We start from the raw sequence: 27,566 nt of genomic DNA, 5'->3' as shown, positions 1-27,566 counted from the left end.
TTCTCAGAAAAAAGATATAATTCTGCTTTTTATGCTTATTGCAAACCCAAATTTGTGTTGGTGGGAGGTGGGTGGACAGGAATCTGCACCTCTTTACAGCATAATGTGGGTCTCACATATGGCCAGCCTATCTCTAGACTCATGTTGGAGGTGTGACTCAGAGGTGCAAAGGGCCAAAGGGGGATCCATCAGCAAAGGGCCAAAGGGGGACCCATCAACAGAGCCTAATAGAAAGACTGGTCCCTCATGCTATTCCTACAGCTGACTTTGCATTGCCTGACGTGGTCAATAGACACAGCTCCGCCAGAGCATGGCAGAAGCTGACCAGTTCTTTTGTGAGGCCAGGGTTTTGCTCTGGGAGAATCTGAGAATAAGAGGAGGGAGATGTTCCAGGAGAACACCTCTCTCGTGGTCCTTTTTGTTGCATTGCCCATGCCAGAGCTCGACAAACTCTGGCCTCTGTGCCAAATCCAGCTTACTTGCCTGCTTTCATATGATCTTGCAAGCTAAAAAATGGTTTTTGTGTTTTCAAATGTTTAGAAAAAAAACAAAAGAAGAATATTTCGTGGAACATGAAAATTATACGAAATCATAATCCATTGTGCATGATAAAGTCTTATTGCACAGTTATATGAATTATTCTGCATGTCATCTGTGACAGCTTTCAGTCTAACATGGAGCATTGAGCAGCTGAGACACAGACCTTATGGCCCACAAGTCCTAAAATATTTACCATTTGACCTTTTAGCCAAGAAGTTTGCCAAACCATAGCTTATACTGTATAGTGGTAGTTTTCAAACATTTTGGTGTCAGGACATCCTTACAAATTATTTAGGATCTCAAAGACCTATGGTTTTTATGAGTTATATCTATAAATATGAACTGGATTTAAAATTAAAACTGAGGAATTATTAAATACTTATTTTTTTGTTCATTTAAAAATAACCAATCCATCACATATTTACAAGAAAAACATACTTTAAAGAAAAATAGCTATAACTTATAAATAAAAAAAATTGTGTTTTTCTTACATTTTTGGAAATACCTTTAATGTCTGGCTTCATAAAAGACAGCTGAATTCTTTTATCTACCTCTGCGTTCAATCTATGGCAATATATGACGACTCTCAAAAACTCCACTATACTGAGAGAATAATGGTGGAAAAGTCAAATATGTCTTAGAATCATTATGAAACTAACTTTAATGTCACAGATCTCCTGAAAAATGCCAGGGGACCCCTGGGACACCACGTCGGTAGTAATCACCGCTGTACAGCATTTTATAACACTTGTCTTCTTGAGGGTAAAGGAATGATAAGTGTTCTAAATCCTTTGCTGGTGACGATGGCAACATGATCACCATTCCTTGCAGGCATGCTCCCTGTGATCTCCACTAAAGAGCTTTCCAACTTTGAGCTCACCCTCAGTCCTGATGGCTCAAGAGTTGGAAACCACCAGTGCTCCAACCTTCTGGATTACACTGAAGTGAAGACTCACCATGGTTTCTTAACTGATGCTACAAAAAATCCAGAAGTAATTGGAGAGACGCATCCCTACCAGTACAGCTCATCTATCAGAGGCACTAGTACATTACGCTTCTATCGAAACCTGAACCTAGAGGCCTGTTTGTGGGAGTTTGTTGGCTACTATGACATGTCAGAACTCCTCACTGACTGTGGAGGCACCATCGGGACCGATGGACAGGTAGGAAAACCAGCTGGTTTTGTTCAGGGATCCAGATGTGGACTAAATCCCAACTCCGGTCTTCCGTCTTGGTGGTGAAGGTCATTAGGCACAGGAGGGAACTGGCATGCGTGGTATGAAAAGTCATGTTTATTTCTGGAAGAAGGTGTCAAAATTTAGACACATTTTTTTAGCAGTGGGCCCACAACATCTTTGTATTGAAAGGTCACTGTATAATTGTTGCCGTAAACTCCAAATCTACTCTGATATTATAAAAATCTAAATACTAATTTTTCTTCAAAGTATACATTATCATTTATTGTGTATATGTACAGATGTCTACTATGTGTCATAAACTATCTAAAGTGAGGATTTACAATCCTTAGAGCCAGACCAATTTTTCTCCCTCCTTTTCTTATACTTCCACCTTCTATCTTTCTCTCCTTTTATCCCCTTTTCTCCTCCCTAGTTTCTTCCCCATTCCCTCCCAGTATGCTTCATTTCTCCATCACTAACATAGTCAAAAGTATTTTCATTAAAAGCTTATTGTTATTTCCTCTCTAGAGTTACTGACTCCTCTTCATACTACACAGACATTTACATATAAAATACACAGCACACACATACACACACAAAATCCCCACCCCTGTTATCATCAACAAAGTTGTCAAAATGATAAGGAGGCAAGGTCTCCATTAGCAGTTATGATAGAGAATCTAAAATATGTTGGGTGTAGTTGAGAAGTGTAATGACTGTTTGAACTAAAAGCCATGCTCTGTCCTACCTGGACTAAACAAAGAGTTCCTATAGGTTGGCTTACACATTAGAGTGTTGAATGGTACCCAGATATATCAGGTCTTTCAGGATTTAACCAGGGTGAGGCCGATTTTGTCAGTGCTATATCCCTGTGGTGGTAGAGTATAAAACAAGTGGTAGCATAAGAACGGGAGATAATAACTGAGTATCAGTTTAACCCCATGGCAGAAGTGTGAAACCTGACACGTTCAGCTGATGCTGATGCAGAATGGGCAGCCATTCATTCCGTCTGGGGACTACTGGACTCCAAGGGAATGAGACATTATCTCCGTCTCCTCTAAAAGCAGCAAAATACTCAGCAATTTGCACGGATTAGTAAAAATCCCCAAACAGCAATAGGAAGACAGTGTGGAATGGTGGGAAGGACTTGAGCATTAGAATCCAGCAAATGCAGACCTAAATTTGGATCCCAGGACCCTGAGATCATGACCGGAGCTGAAGGCAGACGCTTAACTGACTGAGCCGCCCAGGCGTCTCGGTTCTAGTTCTTTCTTATCATTCACTTTGTACCATGGGGCTTTTCTGTGGCTCTCATCTAGTCTCTAGTCTGTTTTCGCCCTCGAAAATGTTTTCCATCTTCTCTGCAAAATGGTAGCACTTTCTGATCTTTTATATCTGCAAGCTAGACAGGCTTGTCTAATGAAAACCCTGCACTTGCCCTCGGAAGTCCTATCCTATTACATCTGCTCCCTCCCCCAGTGTCTTAAGGGCATTTTGAATACAAATCCTGTCCCTCTAATGTGTGCATCTCTCTGACCAAAATTACCATAAAATGCTCAGCTGAACTGACGATACTTTGCTGCGTGTGTATTTTCTTAAATTACTGGTCCTCTATTTAATTGTTTAACTTGAGTACTTTTCCTTCCCATTACCGCTGCCAGCTCAGAAAGTCACTGCCCTTCTTCTGTGGCTGAGCTGCCAGGGGCTCTGCTCCATTAGGTGAAAACGAGCAACTGCAGGTTTTTCAGTTAAGATTTACCCGCCTGAAAGGCTCCTGTTACTATAACACTAGGAATATAAGCGTTATCCCGTCCAGTTCTTAATGAATTTGTGTTACCTTCTTGATTTTTTGCTTTTGCATTGTTGCAAATAAATTTAATGGCATCGCCGCGATGATCAACATACATAGAGATGACCAGATTCAGTGCAAATCATTGACATTTCAGGAGCTTGTTATAAAATTTTAAAAGCCTCAGTGAACTCAACATTAATACAGTCTAATAAGACGTGTTGCTCACGCTTAGAGTGGAGCTCAGAGATGGTCATCTCCTTTTCCCCTACTTGGTTCCTTGGGCTTAAACTTTTACTTCTCCCCTAGCTCTTGATATTCTCCTAAATCCCCACCTCCCCCGAACACACACATTACTTAAATATAGGCGAGGAGGAAGAAAATATAAATTAAAGTGGAAGAAATATAATTCTTTCAGATATTTCCTTAATGCTCCCCATTAGTTTTGGATTCTAGAGAAGAAGAGAAAATACCTAATTGTACCAATGATAAGAATAATGATTATAATAGTAATAGCTAACAATTATTTAATGTTGTACTGTGTGCCCTCCATTTTTCTAAATACTTTACATATTTCTACAAATTCTGTCCTCACAAGAACATTATGAAATAACTATGAGTTCCCCCCCCTCCCTTTTAGAGATGAGGAGACTGAAGCAAAGAGAATTCAAATAATGTGCCCAAATTCAATTCGCTTGTAAGGCTGTGCTCTTCACCACATCATGATTCTTATCTGGATATTTAATTGAGTGAATTAAATGTCATTTGATTGGGTGAAGGTGAGGAATGGATTTGGTCACAGATACAACTGCAGGAAAGGCAAATGAACTTGTCTGTTGTTCTCGGGACAGTAATGCTGCCCAATGGGTCATGAACATGTCTGCCAGATTACACCTACACCCTTGCTGATAAAATTATGCAAGTCTGTGCCTTCATGACAGGGGTCCACAGACTCAGCTGAGTACCAGCAGATCAGATCGAAATGAAAACATATTTCATGAGGCTACACCTGAAGGAAAACAAACTGAATACTTGAACAGATTCTGCTTTAGGGTTTCGTAAGAGTTTTGCAAACTTTCATATTTCCGAATTTAGGATGGGAAAATGGGGAAAAGTAAAGGTAAACCATCAATCTGGGCTAACTGTCTTCATGGCAGCTTTGTGGTTGGGTTGCCCACTCTGCTGGACCACAGATCCTGAAGGAAGCCAGTGCTGCCCCCAGTCTGTTTCTCCTCTGCCAAGAACGCACGCTCCCAGCCAAGTATTTAATAGATGTGACTTTCTCTCTTCTAGTCCTTTTCTAGACTTGGCACCTTAGATCAAGACGATCACTGTGCAAACAAATTTTACTCACTGGTAATTGCTTCCCCCAGGAACAACATGATGAACTGACTTTTTTTTCTTTATGTGTTCTTAGTGGCTAAAGCTACTTCTACAAAACATTGGCAAGTCCCTGCTTTTCTCTTTGTGATTGAAAAGCTGTTTCTAACACCCTCTGAGAAAGATTCTCTACCTTCCCTAACCTCCGACATTCAGATTATTTAACTTATAAGACAGAGTTGCTAAACTGAAGGAATCATCTGAAATATCCAAGATAGTTCTCTATTCATAGCAAATGAAGTTTTATTAAGTTTTATGCAGTTTGACTACAGCAGCTTTAGCTGATATCAAGAGTATTTCTGCTTTTCTCACTGTATTCATTACACCTTCGTTCATTAAAGAAATATGAACTAAACACCTACTCTGTGCCAGGGACTATCCGAGGCCCCTGGTGAGGACACCAGACACAGAGCTTACACTCCCAACAAAGTAGAGCTCTAAGAGTCAATCCTCATTCTTATAAAAATTAAGAATTTTATTTGCCGAGAAAAAGAAACATGGACTTTTCTGATCTTCAATGCTGACATCATTTTTAATAGTTTCTAAAATATAAAAGCAGATGAATAGCAGGAAAAGAAAAATAGAGATAAATTAAAAAATGATACTGCTCCATTGTTTTGTGTGACAAAACAGTGTTCTGTAAATAAAAATTTAAATTGTTTTGGTGTACAGTAAAAAGCACTTGTGCTGCAAAATAATCATTAAAGTTAAACCAAGTTTTTTAAAACTATTGGATATTTTTGGTGGCGACTTTTCTCTTGAAAACAACTTCTTATACAAATGAACGCCCTCAATTCATTCCACTTTTCAGGAGCCTGGCTATTGGTCTTGTGAGGTCAGAATCTTAGCTCTTACCTTGTTGGGTAAACACCAACTGATAACATCCTTCAAGGAGAATAAATAAGCTACAGAAATGCAACCCCAAATAAGTTTGCACTGAAAACATCAAATTGTAATTTACTTATGAGAAGACATGATTTTCCATGATTTTGGAAAAGTAAACGTGTTTTTTCCTAGTTGCTTGGTTTGAGGAATAATTTTTCTTCCTTGTTACTGTGTGTTGGGATTTAGAAACATGGAACTTTAGGGCATGAATATACTTTAGAAGTCATCTCTTTCCATCCCAGTATTTTACGCTTAGTACTTGGATTTACTCTTTTACACATGTATGTTACTCTAAATCTTTTTACAAGAAATAAGAAGAATCCAAAATGTGTAGCTTACCTGGAGCATGTTACTTCTTAGTTTGTCAACTTTGTCAATTATTTTTTTTTAATAATGTGGTTTCTTTGTTTTTTTTTTTTAAGATTCTATTTATTTATTTGAGACAGAAGAGAGAGAGCACAAGTGGGGAGGAGAGGCAGATGGAGAGGAAGAAGAGACTCCCTGCTGAGCAGGGAGCCTGACACAGGGCTTGATCCTAGGACATCCCAGGACCCTGAGATCATGACCTGAGCTGAAGACAGATACTTAACTGACTGAGCCACCCAAGCTCCCTGGTTTCTTTGTTTTTTAAGTAATGATAGCACAGTGGAAAGATGGGGAACTAAAAAAATGTAAAAAAAAAAAAAAAATCTTATTCCACTATAACTGTGCACATACAGATTTTTTAGTGTTTTCCAATGTATATACACATTTTTTAATAGTAGCAGTGTAATGTTATTTATACCATCTTGTATACTGCTTTTTAACTTAACATTGTGAGCATTTTCTCATGACGAAGAAAATTCTTTAGATACATGACTTTTGATGGCTACATAATATTTTACCTTGTGTGTCATCATAACTTATTTAGCCATTCTTCTATTGTTGGTCATTTAGATAATTTCTAATTCTATTATTGTAAATATCCCATAGAGTTGTCCTTAATACTAAAGAATTTGTGGACCAGTATCGACCCTACCTCATTCCAGGGTCTCCCTTGTGCATCTCTGATCCCACAGGCCTTTAGAAAGGCTTGTAATTGGACAGAAGCCAAGGTCTCTTTCTTCCAAGTGTTCCTGGATGCGTAGACTGCTATTACTGCGAATCCCTTGCCTAAGGATTCTAACTTGTTAAAACAATGTTCTCCACTGAGTAGCTAAGTCCATGCTTTACTGAGACTTCAAGCTATTGAGATTTATGAGCCTTCTTTACACATTCACAAACACCACCATCTTGATGATGTAGACATATTTCTGGAAACAAGAGGAGCAACAGAAATTTCAATCAGTGGGAAATCCACACCAGTGGTAGCCCTCAGATAATATTTTAACAGCTCTAGTCCAATTTTCAATCTTTGAAGTGAGCACAAACCACATATCCCACATAAAGGAGGGTAGATATTGGATTATAACATATTTTAAAATGATTACTATTTTCAACCTGTGTGGTCCAATTAAAGACCTTGGGTAGAAGAGTCTAATCAGTGCTGCCCAATATGGTAAGCACTAGCCATGTGTGGTTATTGAGCATTCAAAATTGAGATGTGTTGTTCCTGTAAAATACAAACCAGATTTCAAAGACTTAGTAGCAAAAAAAAAGTCTCAAAATTTACTTTATACTGACTGCATATTAAAATGTAATATGTTTGATATATTGGATTAAGTATTCTTAAAATTAGTTTCACATGTTTCTCTTTACTTTTTGAAGTATGGCTGCTAGAAAAATTTTAAATTACATGTGTGGCTCACATTATATTTTCACTGAATAGTTCTGGTCTACATACTTGGGTGTTAGCACTGATTGTACTGAATAATCTTGGGCAAGCTAATTGACTTCTTCACGGCTTAAGTTCAACACACGTAGAATATGGCCTTGCTCAAATGAAAGTTGCAAAGGAACAAAGTAAATCTAGGTAGTTTTCATTAGTGCATGTGTATACTGCCAACTCCTATGAGAAACAGTGCATATATATACTGCCTATTTCAATAAAGCAATATGTAATTTGGATAGCTTAAGCTGGATGCCCAAGTGAGTGAAGAATTCACTCCACTGGGATTTATCTCAACGCTAGTCCCCACCTTAGGCAATATTCCGTGTATAATTTCTCTTTTAGCATATTCATTTTCCTCCTTATTCTTCCCTTCTCCTACTATCTGACACAGCCCAGCAGAATTGCTTTTGTGTCTTCAGCTGCCAGTACCTCCCCAAATATATACTTGTTGCCCGTTACTAGCCACTTAGTACCAACAGTAGTAGTAGTAGAACTTTATACCGGTGTTACCTTTGCCAGAAAACTTGCATTTTATGCTTTCCCTTTAAATTTGGAATTTAAAGGCTCACTTGGTTTTGTTGAAGACACTTCAAATGTCTGTAAGGACATGTAAACTCCTGTGTCATGTTATGGTTGCTTTAAGAGCAGTGTACCAGATTTAACGTCTATTTCTTTTAGTATAAACAAATCCCTTAAAAAGTCCTGTGATTCAGGCTGAAAGAAAATTAAGTGCTCATTAAGATGATATCCAGAAGTTAGATTGATGGCACTGCATTCTTCAATTTTACAAGAATGAACAGGTAGGCGACCTGGATGATTGATACTGTTTCATTGGCCCCAGTTACTCTAGACAGAAGTTCCAAGCAGACAAAGAAGGCCTGGCCATGGTGAACAAGAAAATGCAATAAGATACTGATTCCATGTCCGGAAATGGTCAAGCTCTAGGTTGCCACAAGAATCAAACGAAAGAAAATAAAAATTAGTCAGGGAGCTTTGTGCCAGGTAGCTCATTCATAAGAAGTGAACATTAATAGTTCTGTCCAAAATAGCACACTCAGGAACATTTGATAGATAGAGTATAATGTTGGCAAAAATCATCAGCACCTAGACAGTTTAATTGGAAAGTCATTCCTAAAGCCTAATTTTTAAAAGATGATGGTTTATTAAAATCACAGGATGAAATATTAATCTTAATTTCCAGTGGCGTATACATTGACTTGATCACTCTTCTTCACACTATTAAAATGGCACTACAAGATCAAGTTCTCACTGAGTGCAATAATATTGACCCTTAACAAATATTATCTCGAAGAACTTTGGTTCCAAGGCCCCTCTTCTGCTGGCTGTGTTAGCAGATGATGAGGAGTGCTAGTTACTACACAGCTAGGAATTAAATAATTTGCTTGGATGATGGTTTTCTTTTTATACATTTTAGTTGGCGATTCAGGTCATCATTTTTTTGTGATTTAAGGATTAAGGATTTTTATACATTTTAGATTTTTTTACTCTATGACAAAGTGATACATTATTGTTATCATTCTTTATATTATTCACTAACGCATGTGTATGATCCCTATTGCCAGCTCAGTGTGGAAAGAGAATTAGAATGGTATTAGAAAGCCCAACTGGAACTTCTAATGAGTATGATCTGACCTAAGTTCATCTCCTCTTGTGTAGAAGATAGTTATATTTGCCCAGCTCTTCTGCAGAGCTATTTTGAGAATTAAGTATGATAACGTTGGTTAGGTGATCCTAAGACTGCCCTCAGTTTTGTTTGGAATGTGATGAGGTGTGATAGAGTAGAAAAGCACAGGCCAAAGGCTGGGTTCTAATATTGGCAGGGCCATTCAGAAAGCTTAAAGAATTCTGGGAGAAATTTGCTTTATTTCTTTGAACCTTAATTTTCCTCTTTTTCCTTTTCTTTGCATCATCTCTCCATCCATCCATCTACCCATCCATCCATCCATCCATCCATCCACACATACAACCATCCATCCATCCACACATACAACCATCCACACATACATATAAATATAATTATGGGGGAGAGTAAAAATATTAAATAGCTTTTATTGTGAACATAGGGGCTCAATAAATGAATATTAGTTTATCCTCCACTATTCCTAACTCTCCTACAAAATACCTGATTAAGAAAAGTATAAAATTCAAAGCAAGTCACTTCATTTCAACTAAAAATTAATTTTGCGACATATTAAGTATTACATGTCATTACTCAACATGTTTGCTTCTAGATCTTTCTTTCTTCTATATTCCTTTATGTAATAATTTAAAAGTACCTTATAGCAGTGTTATTCATAATAGCTCAGGACAGAAAGTAACCCAAATGTCCATCAACTGACGAACAGATAAATATGTGTTGCATATGCATGCCATGGGATGTTATTCAGAAATAAAAGTATTGAAATGTGCAGCAACACGGAAGCACCTTGAAAACATAAGTGAAAGAAGCCTGTCACAAAAGACCACATACTGTATGACTCCATATATATGGAATGTCCAGAACTGGCAAATACATGGAGACAGAATATAGGCTAGTGGCTACCAGGGGAAGGGAGGAAGAAGGAATGAAGGCATGATTTCTAATGGGTTTGGAATGTCCTTTGGAGGTGATGAAAGTGTCCTAAAATTGATTGTGGTCAAAGTTACACCTCTCCCTGAATACATTAAATACTGTTGGTTTGTCCACTTTAATCAACTGAATTATATGGTATGTGAATTATATCTTAATAAAGCTGTTATGAAACAAAAAGGACTGTGTAGGTATAATATGCTCAAAACAATGCCGTTTCCTTTCACGATTGCTGCCGCGTATCCTTTGTTGCAAAGGAAGGTAATGGTAACGACTAGTTAATTCTCCAAAATTAAGTGAGGGGGCAATAATATAAATGCTGTCACTTCCTTTCCTTAACGGCCACTCAAAATCTCTAGTTGAGTGAAAGGAGAAAGTGGCTTGTACAAAGTTAGGCTCCTCTAGTTAACACTGAATCATGTTGACAGATAATTTTATTGTTTTAGGTCTTAAATCTAGTGCAGTCCTATGTGACCCTTCGAGTGCCTCTGTATGTTTCCTACGTGTTCCATTCCCCGGTTGGGGTAGGAGGCTGGCAACATTTTGACTTGAAGTCGGAGCTCCGCCTGACTTTCGTGTATGACACTGCCATCTTGTGGAATGATGGAATCGGCAGCCCACCAGAAGCCGAACTCCAAGGTGGGTTAATAATTCGGATGAGCTTCCTCATCTATCTGAATTACTTGGGATTTTTTTTTTACTGTAGCTAAAAATAATAGAAGCGACTTTCAGTAGATTTTATTTTTATAATCAGTATTTTAAAACTGTTTCATTTTGTCATGGAAGAACTAACAAAACCATATCAGCGCCTCAAACTGTGCATAACATGTGACTGTTAAATATACTGTATACATTTCATGGGTATTTAACCCTTACAGTCCATTTTAGGCGATTCATCATGTATGCGTTACGCAACACAGTGCATGCGTTTCCTAGATTCTAGAAAACCTATAGAGGCAGTTCCAACTGAAAATAAGAAATGAACCCAAGAGAAAAAATTATGGGTTTTTTTGTTTCTGAAAATGAGATAGATCCTGGATTCTAGTTCTGGCTTCCACCACTAACTAGCTGTGTGATCTTGAACAGACTACTTAACCTTTGTGGCACTCAGTTTCTTCTCAAAGGTAGAACAGACTTCTAATATTCTTTTTATTGTAAAATTCTATTGTTCTGCGATATTTTAGCAGAATGTCTTGGAACAGTGGTGGTAAGTACAGCTAACTGCTGTGCCCATAAGCATGTGCCAAACTTTGTTTCAATCTCCGTATCAGAATAATAATTCAAAGTCCACAGGCATAAAGCTAATTTACCTATCGGTACAATGAATACTGTTTCTTTTCAGGCACATGCTACTGTTTGGGTTCCATGCCTATCTGAGCATCGTGCCTGCATTCCTTTTTATGAGCCAGAGAGGGAAAGTACTAGGGACAGTGCACCAAATTTGCTATCTTACACAGATTAAGATCGCCTTAAAGCTATGTGAAAGGCAATATGATCACCCTGAGTGATCATCCCAGATTATTTTATATTTCAATGTTTTAGTTACATATCTTGCCTTAGAAAATACATATTTAAGGAAATTTTAATGTGAATCCAGTTGTGGTTCTCAAGTTCTACATAAGGATCTCATGGTTCCTTCTTATCTCTGGAACCAACTTTGGTCAAACTGCTAAAAGTTTTGGAAAACCTCCAGAGTTTGTAGTAAGTCTATAAAATTTGGAATCATTCTGGAGAACACAAACCCACTTCCACGCTCAAATCTTTAAAACTTGACAATTTTACTGTGTCTCTCCCAATTTACAGCTTCATTTATGTAGACTAATGCTTTTAGGGGAAAAAGAAATCTTGGCCTATTGTACTCAATCTGTCTATTTCTCTTTCATATTGACTTCACTCGTGTTACCTGATTCTATTTTGCCTCCCTTCTTGACACCTTTTCTTGTTAGAAAACAGAGCAAAACAAACAAACAAAACACTTCTGCTTCTCTTATCACTCAGAATTCTTCTGATAACAGCTTTTGGCTAGAATGCTTAAAGATGAGAGTATCCGAATTCAAATTTGGAAGAAATCCTGCACGTAAGGAGTCCCTGGTCACCAATATTTCCACTCTTGTTCATTATCCCACGTAGGTTCTCTCTACCCAACAAGCATGCGCATCGGTGAAGAGGGGCGGTTGGTGGTGAACTTCAAGACAGAAGCTCAGTTCCACGGTTTGTTCGTGCTGTCCCATCCCGGTAAGCCCTGTTATCCACCAGGAGCCACTCCCTGCACCACAGGACACAGATTTCCCATACCCCACGCTGCCCGAGGAGCTTTGAAACCCTTAACTTCAAGTGAATTGTCCACGTGACTTATCCGCAGGAGGGCTTGATAATCGTTCAGCCACATCTCAGAAGCTACAAAATCGTCGTTACCAATGCAGACTTCTAGAGAAAATACAAAATGATGAAAATAAATTTAAACAAAAACTCTACTGAGTTCATTTTAAGTGGTGTTTTCTTTAGATAAAGAGCATAGCAACCACAATCCCTTTCTCTACCTCCATTTTTGTTGCATAAAAAGTTGAATTTTAAGTCGTTTGTTCAGCAAGCACTTCTCTGTTCGCAACTCTTTTCTGGATACTGTAAGAAACCTTTATAATAGAGCCAGAAGTGGTACTGCACTATGATACTTATATTTCAGACGTGTTAACTAATTATCTTTAATAAAGATTGGCTGTGTCATTTTACTATGAGGCGCTGTGCTTTGAATACCAATAAGGAAGCAGTCACTCAAGTCCAGTGTCCAGGCTTTTTTAAATATAAAGGATATTTCATCAGAAATAGTTTTTTATTTGACTCTCCATATCACTAAATTGGTTTTGCATTATTTTGCCCATTTGCCACCTATTGTCAGATTGGGCGGGGAACATAGTTCACTTGCTGTCTTCTCCCGCCTTCCTTTTTCTGAGTTTGCGCCCCAAACAAGGAGAGAATAGGGCCAAAATTCAGAAGAGAAAGAGGGTTCATTGTATTTTTATGAGGCTGAGCTACAAGAACTGCCGACCCAAAAAGAATCATTTTGCTTTATAGTACTTGACAGTTCTGGAAAATAAGGATTTCTTGGTCTTTAAAGGTCCTTTGCACATGTCTACCTTTCTAATAAACTGAATCTTTGTTTAGACGCAATTGCAGGCAATCTAATTAAAATTAGATTCCATTTATAAATTGGTTTTGCCCAGCTCTGTGGATGCTAAGAGACTAAAGCTCAGCTCATAGCTTCGGCGCACAATAAATGCATTCACATCAGCTTTTATTACACTGCTGTGCCTTCCCTGGAAAGTAGCCCTGAACTATTTGAGCATTTCTACACAATTATCTTTTCACAGAATCATAGAGTGGAAAAAGCACTGAATTAGGAATCAGAAGGCAAACATCCTAGCTGTGTGATCTTGGGAGAGTCACTATAATCAGTCTCAGCCCACATTCTCTGGGAGGGGTGCGTGTGGGGGGGGAATGAGGCTAATTATACCAACACTGGGGCTTTGAAGGCTTAGTATTAAGAATAAAAGCAAGCAATGTACAGTCAGGTGCTTTGAAAATTCTAAGCTGTCATGCACTCTTAAAACCGCTCTCCCATTATTCTTATCGGCACTTTTCTAGCATCCTTCACGAGCTCAATGATCGTGTCAGCTGATCACCCAGGCCTGACCTTCTCCCTGCGCCTCATAAGGAGTGAGCCGACCTATAACCAGCCGGTGCAGCAATGGAGCTTTGTGTCTAACTTTGCAGTAAGTGACTCGGGCTCTTAATTTTCCTTTTCCGTGGCCTGGGACAACACCTCAGATTCTTACATGAAAAACATGAATGTCCTCCCTTCTCCTTAAAGGTACGTGACTATTCGGGGACTTACACAGTGAAACTCCTGCCTTGCACCACTCCATCGCATCAAGAGTACCGCCTGCCAGTCACCTGCAACCCCCGGGAGCCTGTCACCTTTGACCTCGACATACGGTTCCAACAGGTGCATCTCTTGCAGTTATTTTCCCCGGACTTCTCCAATTCCACTTTATTAAGGTCGTGGCTTACTTGTATCAGAAAAAAAGAAAGAAAGAAAAGGAAGGAAGGAAGGAAGGAAGGAAGGAAGGAAGGAAGGAAGGAAGGAAGGAAGGAAGGAAGGAAGGAAGGAAGGAAGGAAGGAAGGAAGGAAGGAAGGAAGGAAGGAAGGAAGGAAGGAAGGAAGGAAGGAAGGAAGGAAGGAAGGAAGGAAGGAAGGAAGGAAGGAAGGAAGGAAGGGAGAAATTAATTCACACCATGACTTAAATTCTCGCATGCTGAGAAAAAAGGAAGTCAGACAGGAGGGAAGCAAGAGAAGAAGGAAGGAGGAAAGAACTGCCCTTTATCTGTCGTTGGTTCAGGATATAAAATCCAGAGTTTAAGAGTACACAAGGGTTGTTTTTTTTCTTACGTGATCGTGTCTCCTCCTGGAGTGTGCTGCCTTGGAGATTTGAGGATTTTTCCCTAGAGTTCTTCTTCCCTAGAGTTCTTCTAGAGTTCCCTAGAGTTCTTCTCGTTCTTGATCTTCAAGGAAAATAGATATCCTGTAGTTCTTGCCATCTCAAAGTACCTAATTGCCATTATATAGTAAAAGAAACATGATGGCACTTTTTGTCCAAGGACGAAGACTAAGTGTTGGCTTTGCACTGAGCGTGATATGTATAAGTCCCATAAAACACCCTGTGAAACCAAAAGAAAAGAGCTCAAGTAATGCTGTTTAGTCCCAATCAAAACATTTCACCTCGCCAGTTTTGCCTTATCGCGAAGGATAAGACCAGTGTTACAATTCCCTACATTAGTTTGGTTGGATGTCAAAATTGCAGTGCAGTCTTCAGGAATCTACACGTCCGTGGACAGCACACGTGTGTGTCCGTGAATAATGTATTTGTGCACCACGAGAGCAATCGAAAAACCATAAAAGGGCTTTTACACTTGGTTTTAGGTCAGCGATCCGGTGGCAGCTGAGTTCAGCTTGAACACCCAAATGTACCTCCTCTCCAAGAAGAGTCTCTGGTTGTCTGACGGATCGATGGGATTTGGGCAAGAAAGTGATGTTGCCTTTGCAGAAGGTATTCGTTTCACAAATGAGACATCTGCTCTGTTTGCCATGGCATCTGCTCTGCTTTGCTTTATTGGGATCATGTTGGAGAGGGGAAATTATCACGTCTGGTATGCTTTTGAGAATATTACTGGGTCTTTGCCACTTTGGCAGGGATGGCATAGGGCCACTGAAATTGGATATATGTTACTGGATGGTTTTTCTTCTGAGGAAATTAATCTCTATTTCACTTACCTAAGTGACTTTGGGAACAAATCTAGGTTTCTTTCTTGAATCTTCTTTCAAGGCGCATAGACTCAAATTCTGCAGCTACTTGAGGCTGTAAATGCCTCCTGCGTGAGAGTTATATCTGTCCTGCTCAGTGGCGTGTTCCTAGTAAAATGCCTAACATGCATGGTGGGAGTTCAGTAATAGTTGTGAAATAGATGATTGACTACCAGGGGATTTCTGCAAACTCTCCTTCAAAATCAAATAAAGCCAAGTCAGCTTTTTATCAATATTTTCTTTTTTATATACTTTATTAGTCTGCACCCTGCCAAGTAACTTATTTATATGAAGCGGACTTTAAACCACAGTGGAATTATGAATATTAAATTATAGGCCAAGCCTTGACTGAGCATGTGAGGGTCAATAAATCTGCAGTCATTTGTGGTCCAGTCCCCAAAAGTGGTCTCACCTGAGGCCTGGGAGTGGGTGACATCCTGAAGGTCTTCCAACATTTGATGGCAGATTAGGAAAAGAAGGAAATACTCCCTAGGGGCATCATTGTCACCATGGTATGCCGTGTCACGTGGACGCGCCTTACCGTGTAACAGAAATGACCCTTCCACATCTCTGTTTCAGGTGACATCATTTATGGGCGTGTCATGGTAGATCCTGTCCAGAATCTGGGTGACTCCTTTTACTGCAGCATTGAGAAGGTTTTCCTGTGCACTGGAGCTGACGGCTATGTTCCCAAATACAGTCCCACAAATGCAGAATACGGCTGCTTAGCTGACTCTCCTTCACTCTTATACAGATTTAAAATTGTGGTAAGTGCTTTGACCCAAACACTGAATTAGACAGATGATCAAAGTTCAATGTTTTTGTCTGGTATTTAAAAACAATAGCATCTTTTCAAATGAAACGAAATGGTGACATTTTATGGTAATCTGTACTTGCACAAACCTAAAGAAACCATTCTGTACTTGCAAAAATTGGCATTATCTACAGGACTCCTCATTTTCTTTTATTGCTTAAAGGACAAAGCTCAGCCAGAGACACAAGCCACCAGTTTTGGAAATGTCCTATTTAATGCCAAGCTAGCAGCAGATGACCCTGAAGCTATTCTCTTAGTGAATCAGCCTGGATCCGATGGCTTTAAAGTCGACTCAACACCACTCTTTCAGGTGGGCCAGTAATAAGCTACTTACACTAGCTCTGTGAGCATATGCAAATTACTTAATAGTGGGATGATCCAGTGTCTTCTATTAAAGGGCAGTGATTGTAATATTGCGTAAGTAATAGTAACACTGAATAAGGTAATGTAGGTAAACAACACAGGACCATAGTGACCACGTGGTGAGCATTCTGTAAAACCTAGCTATTACTATTTTTATTAGTGCATTCATGTTATTTTAAGTCTACGGGTAATGAAGATCCTTATTCAGCCCAAAATATAAATCTAAGTCTGATGTTTCGAAACCCTGCTTTTCTTATTCAAACTTCCTTCCTGTTGACTTTTCATGACCATCTTTATTAGAGTGATCTTGTATGAACTGCTGGATTCAGAAAAAGAAGCAGGCACAGCTCATAAATCTCCACTGTCAAAGACTTTATAAATCAAGACAGAATATCCTAACCGAATGACAGACGGTAGAAGGAGACACAGGCGACCATAACCCTGAGCAGACAAATGAGACAAGATTCAGAGATGTGTTCCCACTGTGAATCCTTGGGGGAGCAAGTACACCTTTTAGGAAATTTCCTGAAAATTGTCCACACAGGATGGGCTGCAGACACGATACCTGTATTCATCCTAAAGAAGGAATCTTAAGGAAGCATATTTGTTACTCTGAATAATTTTTTAAAATTATTTTCGCTGTTAATTCTCAAAGCATTAGACCCTTCTAAATCCTGAAGGCTTCAGAGAGCCATCAGAAATTCCCTTCTTTTCAGAGGCCCTAGAAAAAGCAGAAAAACGGACCCCTTCTATGGTCTTATATGTAACTATGCAGCCAGACGTACTGAAAGAGAGTCCTGAGGGTCAGAAGATCTGAGTTCTAGTCTTGCCTCGGCCACAAGCTAGTTGAGTGACATTGGCAAGTTACGTAACCGCTGTGCCTCCCTCTTTACCCTTTTTTAGATGAATAATTTAAAACCGTGTGACAGCTCTGACATTCTGTGGCAAGTCACAGACTACCAAATATTTACCGGCACACACTCCCTCAAGAGCCGCACAAAATATTTTGGAGTGCTTTGCACAAAGCCTTGCACGTAGTACCCACGCAAAAATATGAAGTGTATCGATTCTGCAGACTAAAGTAAATTATCAGTTATTGTCTCTGCCACTAATTTCTCTTGCAGGAATCGTGAATTAGGTCGATGTGGTATTTAATTTTCTAACAGAGTTGCGCTTCCTAGGTCGCCCTGGGCCGGGAATGGTACATACACACGATCTACACGGTAAGATCGAAAGACAACGCCAATCGAGGCATTGGTAAAAGAAGCACCGAGTACCAGCACCACTCCTTAGTGAGTCCGGGGAAGCCCCCGGCGATGAGCCAGGGCCGGAAGAAGAGGGAGATCAGGAGCCCACCCCCGCTGGCCTGGGAAATAGGTGCTAACAACAACCGGGGAACAAACATCCAGCACATTGCCCTGCAGCGCCCCAACAGGAAGCAGAGCCCCCAGGGGCGAGTGCCTCCCGACGGCGTCCTCCCCCGCGAGCTCGACCGGCCCAGCTCCGACGACGTCAGCCTGGTCCCGGTGGTCGGAGGCACCGCGGTGGGCTTACTCGCCGTCTGCCTCGCTGCCATCGCAGTGATGATGTGCAGGAACAAGAAGGGCGCCAGGAGGAAGGGCGCTCTGAAGGGCTCAGGCAGCAGCAAGCCCGTGACGCCCCCGCAGAGCCACCACGGCGACAGCTCAGAGGTTTGAGGGGCGCAGGTGGGATTCAGCCTTTGCCTCAAGTGCCTCGGAAAGACGGGAGGAACCCAAATGCTTCTGTCAACGGCCGAGAATTGGGGACTTCTGTTCCGGAGCTGCTCAGAGGGCCTGACTGTACTCATGAACTTGGATTTGAATTCTGTCTACTCTTTTCATGCATCAGAGAACACATGCAGACCACAGACCAGGCCTTTCCTCTGGCCCAGGAGGCAGCAACAATGTATTCACGTGTACACACAGCCATCAGTGGGCTTCTCACTTTAGGCATTTTTCTCTACACAGTGGAGACAAATCTATTCAAAGGTGCTGCAGACTCTCTCAGAAGTTTAAGAGGAGTCTATTATTGCTATATGAGTATGAATCTTGAAGGTGCAATTATCACATGGTTTACTCATTGTGTAACAGCTTATTACTAGAAAGGTTTTAATGGGCAGTCTGCAAGAATGATAAACACACTGTTTATTATGACAGGTTTTCGAATAGGTGAAGACAGCATGGAATTATGACCAGGGGTGGCTCAACCCATCATTCACCTTTTCTACTACTACGTGGGAGGGAGTGGAAGGAAAGATAGAGGGAGGGGACTCACTAGCTTGGATTTGAATTGTTTCTCATCCTCGTCAGAGCCTCCTTATTTTATTTGCTTATTTAACTTTAAATTAAACCAAAGAATATGTTAAGTCTGGAAGAAATTGTCAAAGAAAGACTTTCCTGTTACATAGTGAGAAATAGTCGAGTTCTTGCATGATAGTGTACCTTATTGGTGCTCAACATTTGTGGGAAATGAGAGGGTTGGTGGCGTTTTGATGATGAAGAAATGCTATAGAGATAGATTCACATTTATAAGACAATGTTCTCTAAGAACTGAGCCTAGATATTTGCAGTATTGAACCCATCAATGATAATGAGAAATATCATTACAGGTGGTGGAGGGAGAAAGTGGTATTTATTAATATCATGTGTTTAACCAAAGTGCCTCTTCTACGTACTTTATGGAATTAAAGAACATTCTGACAGATGATACATGAGGTTAACCCTCAGAGTAGCATAACCACACAACCAATGTCCAGAACTTAAATTGGCCATAGGGCATTTTATTAGCCTTCTAATCAGCCTCTGGTTCTAAAAATGGGAACCTCTGCAACTGTCATTCCAGAGATGGCCTTGGAGGTTGCCATCTTCTTTGATCCAGGAGGAAAGCAGCATTCTTTGACATCTCCAGTTCAGTGAGCTGATGCAGTGAGGTCCCTCTCAGTATCTGAAAAAATAACGTGTAACGCTACTTACAGTGTTAAAAATCAAGAAACTTAGTGAGCTTGCTTGGCAAGGCTCCCGTCGCCTTTCTGAAAAAAATATACTCTCACCAAATGGCAGAAATTTTGGTTGGAAAGCGAAGGAAAATGTCAGTAGTCTAATGACCAATCTTCCAAAAGCTAGTGAATGTATTCCAAGCAAAAATTAGGGTCAGGAGAAAAAGAACTGTATGTTCTTTTTACTTGCGTTCCTAGCCTGGCCACACTGGACATCCTAGTGGAATGGATCTTATCTGGTGTCCGTGGGCACCAGCCATCTCTTTACTGAAAAAAAGGAATCTACACTGGTGCTGAGAGAGAGGTGAAAAGTGTCTAATGCTCGCCTCTCTTCTTTTGGGCAGCTCTGCACTTCACATTCAAAGTCTTTCAAAGAATATGGTAGACTGGAGTCTCCTTTTTGGGGAATTTACAGATATCACCTATAACTCAAAGGTCCCCCAAAGGACTTATATAAAGTACTGTATAGCCCAGGAGTTCATTTGTCAAACATTGATGCTTTCATAATTATCCCCTTTTCTTTTGCTTTGCCTTCTGGCAGATGCTTTGCTACTTTTTCAGCTACCTCATAACTTGTCTAGGAATGAGCATGAGTTAAGTCGCTTCAAATAGTGTGTGGACTTTTCATGACTTAGCACTGGGTTCAACTCACTTAGGCTGTTAGAGCAAGTACTCGCGATTGACTGCATGTTCCTTTAGTAGTTTGGTTGCTTCAGAGCCTGACTCTCGTGCAATCTTGATCATCTCTGTCACTGAATATAGTAATCAGTGAAGCATCATTACAACAAGTCTGTTTGGAGCCTTTGGGCCACACTGATTTTATATCAAATTCCACTCTACAATTAGTTTTTCTAATGAGACTGGCATATATGAATTGGAGGGCTTATAAAATACAGAACATGTCTATCCTTTCCTAACAAAGAAAAGTTTCTTCCTCTCTGCCCATTCCTTCTCTCTTTCTCTCCCTTTCCTTCCTCCCCTTGAAAACAGAGTCTGTAGGAAATAGGCAGATATAGGTTTCTTAAGTATAAAGTGCTTGAATTTCGGCATCATTCTCTTTATCTATTTATTTAATGTGTGATTTTACATACATTAATCATAAAAAAACTCTCTAGTGGAAAAAAGAATCAGGGAAAAATGCTTTATTGTTCAATAAAACAGACGCTTTTCCCTAATATTTTGTTTTTAGACATTTATGCTGGTATTATCAGAACAATTACATAAAATAACTTCCCATAGACAATGGGATGTAAGCTATAATAACTCCTTAGATACCCAGTAGCTTCTGACGCTAATTAAAACTGTATAATTGAAATTGTATTGCAGAGTAAACTCAAAGCACAAAAATATATATGGAGCCTTAGCAGCTCTCCCAGCATATGAACTATGAAACATTACAATACGTAATTACGTTTTAATGATGGTTTTATTTCTTCCAATTCATTCCCTCTGTTAACATTTACTAAATGCTCACCTAGGACTAGCCACTTTGAGAGATTACATAGAAACCAAGATGTCCTGCCTGGTCTTGGGCAGGTTATAATCAAATGTGGCTCTTCCTTTAGACAAGAGTGATTAACGTTTGCATTGGGTTCTGCCCTGGACCAAGAACAAGCCAGGCATGTCTGTGAACCACAACTTAAAACTCTCTCCAGAGCACCGATAGTGGAGTCTACTCATTTTCATCTAAAAGAACCCCACGTTATGGATCATTGTGATCACAGATCTAAGGCAAATTATTTCAAATCAATAATTTAAATGGAAATGCCTTCACAAATCTACACAGAGAGGGTGTATTACAGGGATGTGGGTAGCCTGGCATATTCTTTTCCTCTTAATGGAAGACAGGCCCACTTTATTCCAAGAATGGGATATAGCACATAAATTCTTGTTCCCTTCCATTCACATCCCCAACAGCTCCTGAAGTGCACCCTCCCACAAGCATCCACAGTGTTTGAACAGTATGAGTGAAGGTCAACTAGAATTCCTCTGCCATGCTACTGCATAGCATTTGTGATATGAAGGACCAACTCTAGGCTCAGGATGAAGGGATTTAGTTCTATAAATAGCAGCAAACAACTTCTTTATCAAGTCATCATACCTCTAAGTCTTTTCCAGGGTACCAACTCCACGGTCAACTTTGAAAATGGAAATGGACCTGTGTGAAAATCACGGAGGCTTTCCTCATATAAATCGGTGCTAACGGTTAAAATAGTCCTAGATTGAGAAACGATAAAGTAGCAATAACAGCAAAATGTAATGACATTTAGATTTTTAAAGTTGGAAATTTGATTTCTGCTACTATTTTGAAAATATCTACTTAGTTTTGACTTAGAAACCAATTTAGCCCTTTAAAAGAAAAAGAAAAAAGAATTTTTAAAGATGCAAGTGTTTTACAAATTTGAAATTTACATAATTGTATTCATTTGAAAACAAGGGAGCTATAATTCTTTGAAACTCTTTTGTTTCTTCTAGACAGGAGAGCAATAACAAAAGGAAGAAGACAGGTGTCTTTACTAACCATAGGGCAAATGATCAATAGGGCTTAAGTGTGGAGATTTTCAAGAAGGTCAACAGAATGGTCATTTGTGTAAACATACGGTTGTGGGATTTTCTTTGACATTATAATGTTCAAAGGTTACTATGTTTCCTTAAGATTTTTCTTAGAACTGATTCCAGTGTTGCCTGGTAATGACATAAAAATTTTCAGAAAATACTATCAATAGGTTCAAAGTTTCCCTCACTGTCTATTTCTCCTTGTTGCCATATCCTTTGACGTTAAAAATGAAAGACTGAGATTTTGGTAGGTATTTTGCTTTTAATAAGAGATTCTAAAATAGAAGTGCATGGTATTTTCCTACAGTTTTCCCTGGAAAGATTATACAGAAACTTTATAGATAAAAGAAAGCTCAAGAGAGAACTGAAGTTGATAAAACAAACTATACTAAGGTGAGCCTCTCTCGAATTTAATTTTATCAGGAAAACAAATCAGAGTATTGAATTGGCAGACTTTTAAACAGTTTTGCTGTCTTCCTTATCTTTCAAGTACATTTGTTACCTTTTCCTGATATCTGTTTGTATGTTTTTGTTTTTTTTTTTAGTATTGTGTTTTGCTTAGGAGCAAAAGAAAAAACCAAAACCAAAACCCTGCTGTAGCAATGACGTCTTCTTCTATTTTCCTTCCTTCCTTCCTCCCTCCCTCCCTTTCTTCCTTCCTTGGTTCCTCTCTGGCACAGACTAGGGTTTTTTCTTCCTCTGAAATTTCTTTATCATTCTTCCAGCAATGCTTCCCTTTTAGTTTGGAAACCATTGCCATTTACACTACGTAATTAGCATTCTCATTCATCTGAAAGCTAGTAAGTGAGCCCAGCACTTGGGCAGTGTCCCTTCTTTATCAAATGTTAAGGCTTTTAGATGATGGAGAGAACTCCCTTCAAAAGATCAAAAACATCATACTGAATAATGTGATGACAATCTGTGCTTTGATTTTCTCTCAATGAAGGTTCAACACTGACATTTAGGACACACACACAAAATCCCTTTAAAGGTTTGAGCAAAAATAAAAGGCCAGAGATCACATATATGAAGTTGTTCTGCATGATTGAATACTTTGCAATGAAATAAATGGCAAAATAAAAAAAAACTGTTAAAATGTTAACAGCATTGAAGTGTTTTAAATTGTAATTATTAAATGCACAATGTTCCTTTCACTATGAGCCAGATGTTGCCTACGCTGATTGCATGATTCCTTGAATACTCTAAGTGAATCTCTACTACAGATATTTATTTTTCCAAAGTTTGGATCGTCCCTTCGCATAAGAATTGTCAGTATTGTGCCTTAGAAAAGAAGAAAGAAAAGAGAGAACTGTGAATTTTTAAGAACTAACATTAATAATAAAGAGCATTGTAATACAAATCGCTTAAAATATAGACAAGCAATTACTGGTAAAAATAAAAGATAATCTCTGTAAGGGCCCAAATTAAGCCCATTACAAAAAGAAGTACAAAGCCTAGTCTCTTTCTGTGGTTTCAGGGATTCAAGTTTTTGGCAAGGTATTTTTTAAGCCCATTTGTCTCTAAAAGAAAACTCCAGGCTGGACAAGGAGTTGTGTGTTTGATAATTGTATTAAGTTCCTGCTTCCTTCCCCAAAGCCTTCCAAAACAGTAAATTTATATTTATCTAGCCACTGAGTGACATATCTGTGTGTAATGGAATTATTTGCAGAGCTTAATGGCCTTTGTGATTTTCCCATGGGAATTCTTCAAAAACGAACAGGGTCTAGTTTTTGTTGTTGTTGTTTATTGACTGGGGTACTTCATGTTTGCTGGCTGTTGAAGCTTATCCCTGGGAAACCAATTATGCCAATAATTGGGAGCCATTCAGTCTTCCATCCATGTCTAAAATAATTCTTGCTGCCACTTGGGTTGCGTAAGTACCACTGTTTTCCTTCGAAATATATCACATGTTTAATATAAATAAAGCCCACGTAAATGTAAATATGTTAACGTGGTCGAGTTTTTGTGGTTCCTTCTGCAACTTTGATTTACACTACAATCCAAGAATTCGTGTAGTCTACAATGAGTGTCTGTTATTTTCATTCTGGGTCCGAAGCCTAAGCCCCTGCAGGCTTCCAGAATGGGACCTGTGCTCCCAGGACCTCTCTGATGCTGGTGGCAAAATCTTGTGGCTCCTCGCCAGGATCTACCTGCAGGATCTTAGCGCTTACTGGCCAGTTGTAGCAGGTGCTGACACAGGCCTGCCAGGGGCAATGTATACTTAAAGGAAACCATATATTTAGGTGAGTAGCTCTGTCCCGGGGTGTCTAGACCCTACTAGACCCTACTACAGATATGAATCCTACTAATCAGGATGAATGCACTGATCGGATCCATTGCTGGGGAGCTTCCCTGACAAGGTAGACCAGTCACCTTTAAGCAAACTTCACTCAAGTCAGTAATCATTTGATTTATTATATGGTCAGATTTTTAGTAGGTGGCCACCACTATTTAATACCAGAGGGAAAGGTAAGGACAGCCTCTTATAGCTGTTGAAGGATAATCCCAAGAAAAGGGCCAAATGCACAAGAGAAGGTAGATTGGAGGGTTGGGGGAGGAAATGGCCGTGTTATAGCAGAAATCTGTGATCAGCTACAGAAATGAGGGGCTCGATCCATCTTCATTACAGAAGAAAAGAAAAGAGCCTGTGTGCTAGGAAATTTCCAAGCTGCTACAGAGAAAGCCTGGCCTTCAGGAAGTTAGGGAAAGGGACCAAGGAAGGGAAGATCCAGCCACACCTGGGTATTAACTGGGAGATAAGATCTTCCTGTCATAAAGTCACAGTCACCCCAGAGGCACCCAATTTAAGGGAAAACTCCCCAAATCAGAATGAGTGAAGGTAGACCTGACTAAGGCGGGGCGGTGGTGGGGGGGAAATCATCAGGAACAGAGTTGGGCCCATCTGAGCCCACAAAGTACTGATTCCCCAGCACACACCCAACAGCCAGGCCAGGAAGCTGCTGCAGAGGAAGATTGACAGCAATTTTTGAAAATCCTACTCCTAACAGATTGCAAAGCATTTCAAGATGCTGAGATCTCATCCTAGAAATTTAAATGTGACTAATTGCAAAGTGGTTAAAGGTGGTAGAGAAGGTTATGGGACAGAGTAAGAATATCCAAAGGAAGTTGAGGCAGGTCAAAGATGATGCAGAGTACTCACCAGGGGGAGAACATTTGGAGAAGGGCGTATGCAAAAAGAGGTACAAATATTTCCCCAGGATTTCCTCAGAGTTGAGACCATTCAGAAGACGATGAGTCTGAAACAGGCTGCATTACAACATACGGTGGTTGTGGCCTGACGGTTCGGCAGGAGCCCCATCCCCCTGCACACTTCACCACCACTTGGCTTGAATTCTAAAGAGACCACTAGATCAAGAGGCACTGGTGATACGCAAGTGTCATCAGAGAAGGCCTCGAAGGCAGTGGCCCGATTCAAAGAAGTTTTGTTTATAATTTACAAACATACGATTTTCTGTGGGTATGACCTACACAGTATATTATCTTCAGAGACACTTTATGCACATTAAAACAGGTGCCTGCCCTGAGCTGCCTGGGTGGCTCAGTCGGTTGAGCGTCCGACTCTTGGTTTCAGCTCAGGTCATGATCTCAGAATCATGAGATCGAGCCCCACATCAGGCTTCTCACTCAGCACGGAGTGTGCTGGAAATTCTCTCCCTTGCCCTTTGCACCTCTCCTCATTCTCTCTCTCTCCCTCTCTCTCATTCTCTCTCAAATAAATAAATAAATAAATAAATAAATAAATAAATCTTTAAAACAACAACAGGTGTCTGCTCTGTGTAGGTGAATTAGAGAGAAGTACTTTCTCTAAGGAGATGAGAACCCCAGGTTCATGACTTGGTATTTTTTAAATGTAAATTTTGTTATTATTCAGATATGACAAGGCCAAAGGATCACAAAAACAATTGCCATTGAAAAGAAAGCTTAGTATGCTCACAGATTCCAAAGGGAGCTGACCTATTACACCAGAGGGGCCACACACAAGGATGCGCCAGGGTCAGTCATGAGGCAGAGGGAACAAGAGAAAGTGTGGGCAAGAGACTTTCTTGTAGTTTCCATGGGCAGAAACAGCCAAGGCGGGGTAAACGGGAATGAGGATTAGCCAATCTGAGTAATTTCAATGGGGTCAAGGGCATAGGGCTCTCCCTAGTTGGCTGGTACCTGGCCCTTGGGGGATTGGGCAGTTGGATAGTAGGCCAGAGAGTGGGAGGCAGATAAAGATGGCAGTTGGGGGTAGGGGCTCTGGATTGTTTAGTCTGCCTATGAAAGGCACAAATCTCTAGGAACTGGCTAGCTTGTTTTGAATCGTAGGGGCAGAGTTAAAGTAAACTCCAGAAGAAGAGCTGGGATCTTTTATCTGGAGCCCAGGGTATTTAATTATACCCAAAATCAGAGCAGTGAGAACAAAGACTTTGAAAACCAGAGTCAGGTTTTGTGTAAGGGAAGTCCTGACAGGAAGAGAAAGGAGTAAAAGCCTACCTATTCTAGTATCGAGGGATTGTGGGAAAGACAGGCTGAGAGAGACAGGGAGAGGCTGGGAGGCTGGGAAGCTGATTGGGGGGAGGGGAGGCAGGGATTACAGCAAGAGCAAAGGGGGATCTTGCCCCTTCCCTACCATTTCCCATTTAAGACTTTGGAAAGAGATCACCTCTCCAGGGATCCCTGTTCCAAGGTCAGGCACAGCCAAATACACCTCGGGACCAGGTGCGATACCATTGTATTGGCCCAGCATCTAAAGGGCAATCAAAGCCGGGGACACCTGGGGACTTCGGACACTGCCTGGGCACTCCGATCAATGCCACACCATACCTGCTGCTAAAACAGGAAAAGCACCAGCAGAGGTCATTTGTGCTGGCTTAAATCTTTTTGGGGATTACTGTGATCCAAGCCTGCATCTAAAGAGACCGGATGCTTCCCTCTCTCTAAGAGGCTATTTCCTCTGCCTGGCCCTTCCAGCTACCACCCCCTAAAAGAAAAACAAACCTCACCCTATCACCCTAACTCTGGGAGCTGGAGGGGGGGCAAGTGGGGGTGACGACTGTGTTTTGAATATCGTCTCTAGCAGTCACATTCCAGGAGAGCTGTGACCTTCCCTGATTCTTCTATGCCATTCACCCCCCAAAATACTTCCCTTCAAAGGAGATTTCTTTAGTCAGCCCTTAGTAACTGATGTAATGAATGACCTATTGCAATCCTGAAGAATTAATGAGGCTTAATGCAGGAGGGATGTAGTAATTTGAATCTCAGAGAGCTTTCAAACCACATCTG

At 40.2% G+C, this 27,566-nt stretch overlaps 1 protein-coding gene across 1 annotated transcript in view; it reads left to right on the top strand.

The window, feature by feature from the left end:
- FREM2 (FRAS1 related extracellular matrix 2) overlaps window positions 1-24,222 on the top strand; it is a 163,760-nt gene extending 139,538 nt beyond the window's left edge. Inside the window, exons 16-24 of the mRNA XM_045869359.3 lie at window positions 1,372-1,703; window positions 10,619-10,811; window positions 12,303-12,407; window positions 13,815-13,942; window positions 14,041-14,175; window positions 15,151-15,277; window positions 16,111-16,298; window positions 16,509-16,655; window positions 17,890-24,222. Of these exons, the coding sequence (XP_045725315.1) occupies window positions 1,372-1,703; window positions 10,619-10,811; window positions 12,303-12,407; window positions 13,815-13,942; window positions 14,041-14,175; window positions 15,151-15,277; window positions 16,111-16,298; window positions 16,509-16,655; window positions 17,890-18,405 (1,871 nt within the window). The 3' untranslated portion in view covers window positions 18,406-24,222. The remainder of the gene's footprint in view (window positions 1-1,371; window positions 1,704-10,618; window positions 10,812-12,302; window positions 12,408-13,814; window positions 13,943-14,040; window positions 14,176-15,150; window positions 15,278-16,110; window positions 16,299-16,508; window positions 16,656-17,889) is intronic.
- The last annotated feature ends 3,344 nt before the right edge of the window (window positions 24,223-27,566 follow it).

Source organism: Mirounga angustirostris, unplaced genomic scaffold (genome assembly GCF_029215605.1).
Source record: "Mirounga angustirostris isolate CCGP_5_RB_7025 unplaced genomic scaffold, mMirAng1.0.hap1 SCAF_3, whole genome shotgun sequence".
Lineage (NCBI taxonomy): Eukaryota > Metazoa > Chordata > Mammalia > Carnivora > Phocidae > Mirounga > Mirounga angustirostris.
The sequence above is the reverse complement of the archived record's forward strand: the minus strand, read 5'-3'. Positions and strand labels throughout refer to the sequence as shown.